Raw genomic sequence first — 12612 nt, 5'->3', positions numbered from 1 at the left:
CTCTTATGTGACTAGAAGCAGATTTCTTCTGTTTTTTTAATACTGCTTGAGATTTTATTGGGTTTTTGAATCTGTGGATAGATATCCTTCAACAGTTCTGAAAGATTTCCAGCCATTGTCTTCATATATTATCTGTGCTGTATTCTTGTCTCTCCTTTTAGAACTTCGATTAGTAAAAACATGTTTGATGTCTTTTCCCACTATTGTTTTTTGTTTCTCCCATGCTGAATTCTGTGTAATTTCTTTTGAACCATCTTGTAGTTTATTTTTTTATTTTTATTTATTTATTTTTTTGAGATAGGAGTTTTGCTCTTGTTGCTCGGGCTGGAGTGCAATGGCACCATCTCGGCTCACTGCAACCTCTGCCTCCTGGGTTCAAGCAGTTCTCCTACCTCAGCCTCCCAAGTAGCTGGGATTACAGGCATGCGCCACCATGCCCGGCTAATTTTTGTATTCTCAGTAGAGACGGGGTTTCACCATGTTGGCCAGGCTGGTCTCGAACTCCTGACCTCAGGTGATCTACCCTCCTCGGCCTGCCAAAGTGCTGGATTACAGGTGTGAGCCACCGCGCCAGGCCTTACATTCTGTCTCTTAAAGAGAGAATGTAAGGTATCTAAATCTGCTGCTAAACCATCATTGTTTTTAATTGTAATAAGGTCTCTTTTATGTACTCACATTGATAAGAGACAAGTAGGAAATAATCTTTAAAGGGCAAACTAATGTAAATGTGTTTTCCTGTCTCTTTACAGGACTTAGCAAATGCACATCTTAGAGTTCTGGGTTTCTAATGTGTATCTCCTCTATGAAATTCTTTAAAAATATCTGTTATTGGTATCCCTTAGGTTAGTCTCTTTTAGAACTTCTAAATCAATGGACCCTTAACTTACAGGAGCCACCTGGACGTTAGCAACATCTACATTAAACATGCTGAGCTTTTAAAAGAGGCCTGTTAGACATGCTGAGTATTTTGAGATAGTATCATTGTTGTATTGAAAACTTTTGAAAACTTTAATTTAAAAATGCAAACGTTCTTAAAGTCCTGGTTAATTTTATAACTATAAAATTAGTTATAATTTTGAGATTTCTGTCTTGTTTTTTATATGGGGCAGTTTTACTCTTAGGTGACTAAAAGTAGATTTCTTCTTTTTTATAACTATATAATTAGGTTTACTTTTGTTAGAATAAATTAAAGACAGTGAATTTGTAATTTGAATAAGTACTAAAAATATACATGATGTATTCTTATTTGGGCCCTTGTGACAAAAATACTATTGTGGCTATAGAAACCTATCCTATAGTTTGAAGAACTGAGATTACTGTCAGTATTGAGAACATTCCTCCTTCATCATTAGAAAGATTATTAAAAACCAGGTTCAAAGAAACTATCAATACTACTTATGAAGTATGTCTGTAAAAGAAATTAAGCCTGAATCTTATCAGGCCTCTAGACCAGGGGTTCTCAAGGTATGGGCCCCAGACCAGAAGTATCAGCAACAAATTGCTAAAAATGCAGAATCTTGGGTCAGAAATTGGGGACCAGCAATTGGAATTTTAGTAAGTATACCAGATGATTCAGATGCCTGCTCAATTTTGAGGATGACTCTTATCAGTTTAGTTATTAGGATTTACAGGGGATGGGGAACATGTTAAAGAGCACCAACTAGATAAGGTCAATCAGTCAAAAGTAAGATGTCTGGACATTCTGGGCCTCCTGATGTCTTAGAAAGCACACAATACCATCTATGATGTGTTTTTGTCCACCATCCCACCCAATTGCACCTGGATCTTCCTATTTATAGGCAATTGGAACAAGCTCAGTGTTACCCTGTAATGATTAAAACCCAAATATAGGACTGCTATAGCATAAACGACCACTTTCTTCAATTAATAAGTGGCACATTAAAAATATACTTATATATATAATTGTTATAGATAAAAAAACAACAAAATGGCCGGGCGTGGTGGCTCACACCTGTAATCCCAGCACTTTGGGAGGCCAAGGTGGGCAGATCACAAGGTCAGGAGATTGAGACCATCCTGGCCAACATGGTGAAACCTCGTCTCTACTAAAAATAGAAAAATTAGCTGGCGTGCATCTGTAGTCCCAGCTACTTGGGAGGCTGACACAGGAGAATCGCTTGAATCCGGGAGGCGGAGGTTGCAGTGAGCCATGATCGGACCACTGCACTCCAGCCAGGGTGACAGAGCAACACTACGTCTCAAACAAACAAAAACACAACAACAAAATAAAGCTTAAGGAACATCAACCAAATGCAATATATGAGCCCTATTTAGGATACTATAAAAAGACATTCACAATAACACAGGCAAAATGAACATAAACTAGGTATAGGTGACAGAGAAATCCAATAAACATTGAATTATTCACTGGGGAAAGAAATGATGTGTGGGATTTAAGTCTCTAACTCTCCCCTATTTACGCCAAAAGATTGTCCATGAGTTGAAAACTGTTAGAGATGGGTGACAACTCAAGAGAGATTATAGCGTCTTCCTTGTGCTTGTAAATGTCAAAAATAAAAGTAATTTAAAACTAAAACAAAAACGAAACCATAATTCTTAAGATGCAGCTTGAATTCAGTTAACTATAGCAGTTGTATATGAAGCATTTCAAAGAAGTTAATGACATCACAGTATTACATCCATCTGACATGGAAACCAACTCTAACTACATCATAGTTTTTTTTTTTTTTTTTTTTTTTTTTGAGATGGAGTCTCGCTCTGCCGTCAGGCTGGAGTACAGTGGCGTGACAGATCACTGCAACCTCCGCCTCGTGAGTTCAAGCGACTCTCCTGCCTCAGCCTCCTGAGTAGCTGGGACTACAGGCGCATGCCACCACGTCCAGCTAATTTTTGTATTTTTAGTAGAGACGAGATTTCACCATGTTGGCCAGGATGGTCTCGGTATCTTGATCTTGTGATCCGCCTGCCTCGGCCTCCCAAAGTGGTGGGATTATAGGCATGAACCACCGGCGCCTGGCCTATGGCACAGTTTTAAAACTGCATTTGCCTAGAAAGTGGACTGCTGTATATAGACCAAGTGTTGGGCTATATGACTCCATTGTCTTAGGCTATTTGGGGTTGGAGGAAGGAAGAGGGGTGAAGTAGAAAAGGAACAAGCTAATAAATGTTTTTTAAAAAGTAGAATTTAAAACAAAACCATGTTCAGCTGAACACCAGAACTCAACACCAGGATAAAAATCCAATTTTCAAAGAGCTAGAAGATCAAGCTAAGCACTTATTGTATTTTGCTGAACGTTAAAATTATATAAATGTACTACAGTTGCCTCAAGATGTTAAAAAGTCAGCTTTTCAAATCTAGTCACGGCCTACTCATATGACAGACCCAATTCAAATGAGCAAAATTGAAAAGTTACACATACAGACAACTTCTCAACCACCAGGCTGTTTAGTTTAAGTTAGAAGTCAGAAGTTCTGAGACTCTCCTTTTACCCACCTTGAGCAACCGCAGCAAGTTTTCCCTTTTCTTCAGGGCTGAGCTGCAACATCGTATTTATAACAGGAAGAAGTCTCTGTCTTTCACTACCTGGCTTCAAGAAAATGAACTGCAGCAAGACGTTCTTCAAGTATTCCACGTTAGCTGCAGACTTCTCTCGCTCTTGATTCCTTTCCAATCTTCTTATTTCACTTTTGAGAAGCTGGTGTTAGAGAAATGAGTTAAAAATGGGCTTTAGGAGCTTCTGATTAAATATGGCAGACTGAACTCATGTATTTTTCTTCTCTTCCCCCAAAATTTCCCCCTTCCCTCCATATGGCAATAAAGGAAGGAATTCAGTTAACTACAGCAGCTGTATGCATTTCAAAGGAGTTTATGACATCACCATATAAAATCCATTTGACATGAAAACCGGAACTCCAACTATGAGATAGTTTCAAAGCTGCATTTGCCTAGAAAGTGGATTGCTGCATATGAACCAAGTGTTGGGCTATATGACTCCATTGTCCTAAGCTATTTGGGGTTGGAAGGAAGAGGGGTGAAGTAGAAAAGCAACAAGCTAATACAAGAGGAGAAAAAGTAGATGAGACACATCAAGAAATTCTCACGAGAAACAGATGAAGAGGTGGAAATGAGTCAGTCCAGCAGCTTACCAAGTATCACTGACAAGAGGAGAGGATGCATCCTGTGTAAATACTGGAGTTCTTGTCTCAGAAGCACAGGGTATCATGGAAATGGAGGTGAAAGCTGGGGAACTGATGGAACGTCTCCATGAGGAGCAACTAACTGGAGCCATGGGTTGGTACCAACATGTTCCCTCTGCCTTCCACTTTCGATAGAAACTAAGCCAGTATGGCATGGGGCTCTGAAAATGGGCTGAGGGGAACATCGGGAGCCTCCACTAACCCTCTGCCCCTACGCTGTTCCTAAAGTCCCAGGCAGTTAAGACGTCCACAGTGAACGGCACTTAATCAAAAGTTCAGACACAGTGAAAATTCAGGAATATAAGACAATGTAAAACACTATCAGAGAAATGAGGCAAAGAACGATATAAAAAAAGGTAATATCATGTTCAAGTCTTTGAGGAAGATTTCCAGGTTGAAACCAAGCCATAGCTTTTAGTATATTTTCATTTTAGATTAGGCAAGAAAGTTAGCGAACTTTGTCCTCAAACCTAGGACCATTTAAAAAAGTGACAATAAAGAAGACGAAGAAATCATGAAGACAGTATAAATTTATGAAAATATAACATTTGGCCAGGCGTGGTGGCTCATGCCTGTAATCCCAACACTTTGGGAGGCTGAGGCAGGCAGATCACGAGGTCAGGAGATTCAGACCGTCCTGGCCAACATGGTGAAACCGTGTCTCTAGTAATAAAAAAAATTAGCCGGGCATGGTGGTGCGTGCCTGCAGTCCCAGCTACTCAGGAGGCTGAGGCAGGGGAATCGCTTGAACCTGGGAGGCGGAGATTGCAGTGAGCTGAGATTGCACCACTGCACTCCAAACCTGGTGACAGAGCGAGACTGTCTCAAAAAAAAAAAAAAGAAAATATAACATTTAAATAAGTCATTTAGGTTTACTGGGCTAGTTAGTGATTTGTTAGCTATGATAATGTTTTTATTAGTGGGAAAATGTTATTTTATAGAGATGCATACTGAAGTATTTAATGGTGGAATGTCATGATATATACAATTTACTGAAAATAACTGAATTCGGCTTTAAAATAATCTGACAAGGATAGCTAGTGGCCTTGCACAGTGGCAGGACAGATCTATTAGGAGCAGCAAAGTGCAGGGGAAAAGCATGTACTTTTCAGACAGCTGTGAGTTTGAATTTTGTTCCACCATTTACCAGCTTCAATTTTTCTCTCAACCAGTGATGAGATTAAAGAATGTATGTAGAGCCCAGGGCCTGGGTCATAAGAACTCCTCAATAAGCAGTATGACTATATTCTGAGGGGTGATTTATCAGTGAGCCAGGGTGGAAATACCTCATTTGAGTAATCCTCAACTGTTCTGCAACATTCCTAGATGTTTCTGGTGTCTACTTTAAACAGGAAAAACTTCCCATGCCACTTTGCCATCTCCACCTGACAACTGTTTAGTAGTTCAGTACTATAAATATCAGTTGAATAATTTAAATTCACTGGTTATCTTTAGAATTCAAAGACTCACACCCATTTTTTATTTAAGCATATGTGAACAATGATTTGTGAACATCTCTCTAGTTTCTAAATCTATTAGGGTTTCTTAGGAAAAGTAGGAATTAAGAAATAATCTTTATGTAATAGGTGTAAAAGAAGTATTTTGGCTGGATGCGGTGGCTCACACCTGTAATACCCGCACTTTGGGAGGCCAAGGCAGATGGATCACGAGGTCAGGAGATCGAGACCATCCTGGCTAACATGGTAAACCCTGTCTCTACTAAAAATACAAAGAAATTAGCCAGGCATGTTGGCGGGCACCTGTAGGCCCAGCTACTCGGGAGGCTGAGGCAGGAGAATGGCGTGAACCTGGGAGGTGGAGCTTGCAGTGAGCCGAGATCGTGCCACTGCACTCCAGCCTGGGTGACAGAGCAAGACTGTCTCAAAAAAAAAAAAAAAAAAAAAAAAAAAGGCAATATTTCTCACCATCGGGAATCTAATATAAAGATCAAGACGTTATAGATGCATCTGCAATGTGAATTTTTAAACTTGGGTGCATGTGTATGGAGGGTCCAGAAAACCAAACTGGCGGTTTTCACGGTGGCCAGGTTTTCTGATCTCACCTTAATTTGCTCCATAAGGACTGCATTGGCTGCCTCTGTTTCCCGAAGCAGGCCGTTTAAGTGATCTGCACTTTTTGTGATGGAACTGAGCTTCTGAACCAATTCTTCTTTGGTAAATTCAGCATGCCATAATGGAGGCTCTGCAAGATGTTGTTCCAAGAATTAATTTTCAAAATCATACATTACAGATGAAGATTCTAAATAAGAAAAATCTAAATATAAATATCTTACTATGTGATATTTTATAGGTCTGCTTTCTTTGCCATTCATCTATTCAGCATACCTCAATCAACAGATTATATGTTGTAGGTGACACAAATAAAACAGTATCTCTGTTGTAAAGCATGTCATCTAACTGAATAAAGCCCTATGAGTCCCAGTTCTGAAATTTGTCAGAATTGTGTTTATAGACAGTTTTATTACACATCTTCTTCCCATCTATTAATATTCCAAGATTTTATGTCATTTCACGTATAAGGAAAGCATTAACATTTACTGGTCACGTATCATGTTCCCTCATAAGAATCTTCTATCAGGCGGGGTAGGTATCATTATTCAAACTTTACAGACGATGAAACAGGCTCACAGTTGACAGGTAATTTTTTCAGAAATCACAAAGTCAAATTGGCTTCTGGAGTCTGCTGCTCTATCATGATGCCTCCATGTCACCACTATTAACTTTGCCTGAAGGAACCGTGACTTGCAGTTTCTACCCCACGTGGTCAGTGACCATGAATACAAATGACCCTTACTCCAGGTGATTCTGAAGTTTCAGGAAGATGACAGATTCCCCCTAAATTTTGAACAGTAATATTAATTACAAGTAATAAAATATACCAAAACATCACTACAAAAATTTAGCATTACTTCATCAAGAAGAATAAACTGAAACTGTCAGTTTCTTGGAAGGGTGAGAGGATAGTTTATCCTGCTTTCTAATACCCACCACCTATTTGTGACTATAAACTTCCCACCACTTATTTATGGTTCAAGCCTAGGGCAAGAGCTAGCATTTTATTTTTAAAAAGATTTGTTTAATAATTTTTCCATTTGGACAGTGTGATGGTTAATACTGGGTGTCAACTTGATTGGATTAAAGGATGCAAAGTATTAATCCTGAGTGTTGTCTGTGAGGGTGTTGCCAAAGGAGATTAACATTTGAGTCAGTGGGCTGGGGAAGGCAGACCCACCCTTAATCTGGTAGGTGCCATCTAATCAGCTGCCAGCGAATATAAAGCAGGCAGAAAAACCTGAAAAGGCCAGACTGGCCTAGCCTCCCAACCTACATCTTTCTCCTGTGCTGGATGCTTCCTGCCCTTGAACATCACACTCCTAGTTCTTCAGTTTTGGAACTTGGACTGGCTCTCGTTGCTCCTCAGTCTGCAGATGGCCTAGTGATCGTGTAAGGTAATACTTAATAAGCATCCATCCATCCATCCCATCCATCCATCCAACCATCCAATTAGCCCTGTCCCTCTAGAGAACCCTAATACAAACAGGTAGTGGAATATTGAAAGAAATTTCATTGGAGCAGCCCAAAAAAGCATATGTACCTCAGAGTAATAGTAATTAAATAAGACTGTGAAATCAAAGAAGAAGAACATATTTAGACAGAGTAACAGACCAAGTTTAGTTTCGGGAGAATTAAGCAGCTGCTCTAAAGACTGTGTGTATGTGCTGGCGGAAGACACAGACTCCGTATCAGTTGTCTCCGTGCCTTCTCCCTCTTCCTGGGTTACAGTGTGCATGTCTAGAAGCGGGAGGTCTGTGTTCTCCTTTCTCGAAGGTTCTTCAAAGATTGTTGAGAGGAAACTGGGCCTATTAGATTTTTTTTAAAGGTTAAGTGTGAGATTGTTCAAAATCTATTGATTCGGCCTTACAGAGATACACAATAAAATGAAAATATCAAATGATAAGAGTAGAGGAATTAAGTAACTATAAGATAAGTGAAAGGTGTATGAAGAATTGCTAAAACATTTCTTAAAATTTAGTCATCAAGGCCAGGCGTGGTGGCTCAAATCTGTAATCCTAGCAGTTTGGGAGGCTAAGGTGGGTGGATCACGAGGTCAGCAAGTTCAAGACCAGCCTGGCCAAGATGGTGAAACCCTATCTCTACTAAAAATACAAAAATTAGCCAGGCACGGTGGCAGGTGCCTGTAATCCCAGCTGCTGGGGAGGCTGAGGCAGAGATTTGCTGGAAACCAGGAGGCGGAGGTTGCAGTGAGCCAAGATCACGCCACCGCACTCCAGCCTGGCGACAGAGCGAGACGCCAGCTCAAAACAACAACAACAACAAAAAAAAAACTTAGTCATCAAACTTTTAACTATGTTAGTCATTTTAATAGAAGCTATAAATTAATTGCTACTAGCTAAGATAAACTGTTAGATAACACAGCTCATAATATAGTACTACTTTTTTTTTTATTAATTTAGAGTAGAGGGCCAAACTACTGTTAAATACTGGCCAAAATTAAAAGACTAGATTCTAGCAATTTTTCAGGATTAGGTATTTCAGATTGCTGCATACTTCTTGAAACACACTTGCTGAAATCTGCTTGGTAGACATCCTCAATCACTGCCCTTATACCTTTACCTCTGCAGCTTCTTAATTGTTGCTGCTCACACCTACAGTGCTCATACAGTTAAGAGCCCAGAATCCAGGGCACGGAACTAATCAATTACATTGTCTAGCAAGACTTTCCTGTTTGCTGATAAACTGTAAAGTGTTATTTTTTCTGAGACAGGGTCTCACTCTGTCACACAGGTTGGAGTGCAGTGGCACGATCTTGGCTCACAGCAACCTCTGCCTCCCAGGCTCAAGCCATCCTCCCACCTCAGCCCCACAAGTAGCTGGGACTTCCGGGTGCATGCCATCCCGCCCAGATAATTTTTGTATTTTTAATAGAGATGGGATTTCACCATGTTGTTCAGACTGGTCTCAAACTCGTGGCCTCATGTGATCCACCCGCCTTGGCCTCCCAAAGTGCTGAGATTGCAGGGGTGAGACACCACGCCTGGTCTAAACTGTCAAGTTTATCAGGCCCTTTGACATGTATTGGTTTATTGACTCCCCAAAATCTGAAGTTCAGAGAAATTTAATGACTTTGCCCAAGGTCTCATAACTGAGTTAGAAATCAGAATTGTAATCTAGATTTTTAAACTTCAGATTTCATTTATTTTGCATTTCATTAAATTGCCTTAGTCCTGACTGCCCTTTCTGAAGCATTTTCCTGGGTTTCTGGTAAGCTGACTGCTGATTGCTAGATTACAATCTCTTGTGCGACCTTTGCCCTGGCTGATTACTTCCTTTGTTGATTCTTTGGCATATGTTAAATTCTTCTGAAGTTGCTTTTTTACCCTAATAAGTGACCGATAGCTGCTAATGCTCCAGTGACAATATTTCCCATGGGAAACCAAAACACCATCAACTTGCTACTAAAATACTGCATCATCATGGCTGACATTTTTCCATTTCTTCCTGGAAGCAGAATGGAAGATACTGGGTGTGGCTGAACTAAAACTCCAACTAATTGTAAATGTGAAAGCAAAGAAGCTATATTGGTTATGCAATTCTACACATTCAGTGCCGCTTGAGTGTTTCTAAGTTCCTTGCTCTATCTAATGTTTCTATTTAAAAAGTAGACAAATTTGATGACTAACAACAGAGAACACGAAACAAATCTGGTGAATACCAGAATTAAGACATGTGTCAGCCAGGCGCAGTGCCTCATGCCTGTAATCCCAGCACTTTGGGAGGCCGAGGCGGGTGGATCACGAGGTCAGGAGACCGAGACTATCTGAGGGAGAATCTTCAGGTTTTTTCTTCTCTTTTGCTGTAACACCAGTCAAAAAAATTGACAAAGATAAGGTATTAAGTATTGACGTTAATACTCTACCTGAAAATAAAAACCATGGAACCTATCTATAGGTTAAAACAGCATACTGATAAAAAACACATATACTTTGATGCAGAGATGTACGATAATCATGAATTAGAATTAGCATCCTGATTTAGTGTTCTACCAAAAACCCTAAGTGAACACAGAATCTATTTAAAACCAAAGAAAACAAAAAAAATCTTGTGTTTACTTAATAGTCATTGAAAAGAATTACTACAAATTTCTAGAATTTAAAAAGGTTAAAAATTTTAAAGTGTTGCCTAACTATACTTAGCATACAATAGTTTACCAAAATATCCATGCATTTGCAGCAATTGAAAAAAATCTTAAAACATAAGCAAGTATTAGTATACATATGAAACTAATCCAAAGCCAACTGTGATTAGTTCCTGTAAGGAAAGTTAACAATTGCCAAGAATGGAAGGTGACTAGAGTTGCGTCTAGTTTGCCTGTGTTCAAGCATGATACTAGATAAAATTAAATAAAAACTGTGACTCTATGGGTAGCTAACACTATAAAATCTAAGACCATTCATATGGCTGAAAACAACCCATCCCCAGCCACCATCAATGCAAAGGGCAAAAAATTAGAAACAGAAAAAACTTCTATATGCAACCTGTTCTGATCTATTAATGTAAAGAAGAACTTCTGGCTAAAGGAGTTTAATAAAGTAAGCCAGTTATGAAGCATGCCATGTATACCAACTGGTGACAGGGAAACATTCTGAGAGCTATGGTGTCCAATATGGTAGCCTAGCCACATTCTATTAAAACCTCACAAGGTGGCTAGTCCAAATGAAGACATGCTAACAGTAAGTGTAAACACACACACTGGATTTTGAAGACTTGGTGAAAAACAATAATGTAAAATATCATTACTTTTTATATTAATTAGAAGTTAAAATGATATTTTGGACATAATGAGTTAAATCAAATCTATCGATAAAGTTACTTTCATCTGTTTCCCTTTTTAACGGTTTCTTTTTATTCTTTTTAATATGGCTACTAGAAAATTTATTTATGTATTTATTTGAGATGCGGTCTTGCTTTGTCACCCAGAGCTGGAGTGCAGTGATGTGATCACAGTTCACTGAAGCCTGGAACTTGTGAGCTCAAGTGATCCCTCTGCCTCAGCCTCCCAAGTAACTGGGATTACAGGCACAAGCCATTGCACCAAATGACAATTTGAAATTACATACACAGGTTATATTTTCTTTCTATTGGATGACACTGCTCTGCAGAACCAGTGCCCTTCCTTTTACAATGTGAAATTTGTCCTTCTCCTTCATTATAAACAAAAACTTAGTATCATTTCCTAGCTAGGAGAAATAACAGTACACCGTAAGATACAGATTCTTGTTCCACTTCTGCTATTACTCAGTAAAGACCCCTTGGGTAAATCAGATAGCCTCTCTTGGCCTCAGTTTACTCATGTCTAAAGTCTTCATTTCTAAGGTCCCTTGGGACAATGACATTATCAGATTCAAAACAGAATAAGGCTCTATGTTCTACAGTAGTGTATAGGCACATTCGTTCTTAGGTCAGGGATTCCTAACCTAGAGCTCACAGAAACTGTACGCAAGTATACATCCACTTTTAAGTTAACACTTTTCACATTTCTCAAAGACCGTATCTTTAAAATAAAAGATTAAGAGCTACCTTAGCTGGTAATAAAACTGGTATACTTAAAAAAAAATCAGAGATTGTTACTTTATCATTGCACTTGTTTGGCATGGCTAAGATGTGTTACTGGTCACTAAGGGTGAGATTTCACTTCCCTAACCTGCTCTTGAAGGCCTTCAACAGATCCCACTTCTTGTTCCACTCTAGAAGCCACACTTCTAAAAATGATCTGTGCAACATACATAATATGCAAGCTGTAGAATGCTGGCTGTTAAAAATGGGGTCCATTTTCAAATACAACATTTTTCTAAACCATGCACAAAAGAACAGCCCTACAGGGACACTCTTCCATACTGTATACATGCCGTTGCCACTACATGTGAATACTGGCAGACGTTAGTGGCTAAAGATAAACATTAGATAAAACATAGGTCTTCATTGAGCAGACCTCAAATAGCAGAGCAATGAAGTACATTACAAATCAGCATCCCAGTACATTTTAAAAAACAAACCAACAAGGGTGTCATGCCACCAGTCAAAAGGTACTTTGCTTAAACTGGCATTCTTTAACATGCATGTTGTAGTGGTAAGTACTTCATTTCATACAGCCACAGTTATTAATACTTTGCTAAGGGCTACCAGCTGCTAAAAACTGCTGTTATCTCATACTGAGAATGCTAGTTCTATACCTTTGCTCTCAGGCTGTGAGGAAGGGGTGCTAGTCCAAAAGGCCATGGGATTAGATTTAAAAAGGCTAAAATTAAATCCTAGAAAATAAAGAATATTTCGTTTTTTAACATTTTAGGAAACAAAATGAATATGCTTTTAAAACATAAAAAGCCAGAATCCC

General features: G+C 39.1%; 1 protein-coding gene and 1 long non-coding RNA gene across 5 annotated transcripts in view; one reads left to right on the top strand and one right to left on the bottom strand.

The window, feature by feature from the left end:
* Window positions 1-12612, bottom strand: part of LOC129397116 (RANBP2-like and GRIP domain-containing protein 5/6) — a 59545-nt gene that overhangs the window by 6183 nt on the left and 40750 nt on the right. For all 4 annotated transcript variants that reach the window (XM_055107467.2, XM_055107468.2, XM_055107469.1 and 1 more), the window contains 2 exons: window positions 6242-6381; window positions 3476-3677 (listed from right to left, as the gene is read on the bottom strand). In XM_055107467.2, the coding sequence (XP_054963442.1) occupies window positions 3476-3677; window positions 6242-6381 (342 nt within the window). The remainder of the gene's footprint in view (window positions 1-3475; window positions 3678-6241; window positions 6382-12612) is intronic.
* Window positions 1-12612, top strand: part of LOC117978972 (uncharacterized) — a 141002-nt gene that overhangs the window by 103943 nt on the left and 24447 nt on the right. The gene's annotated exons all lie outside the window — the stretch shown is intronic.

Source organism: Pan paniscus, chromosome 12 (genome assembly GCF_029289425.2).
Source record: "Pan paniscus chromosome 12, NHGRI_mPanPan1-v2.0_pri, whole genome shotgun sequence".
Lineage (NCBI taxonomy): Eukaryota > Metazoa > Chordata > Mammalia > Primates > Hominidae > Pan > Pan paniscus.
Note: the sequence above shows the minus strand (reverse complement) of the source record. Positions and strands in the feature narration are given on the sequence as shown.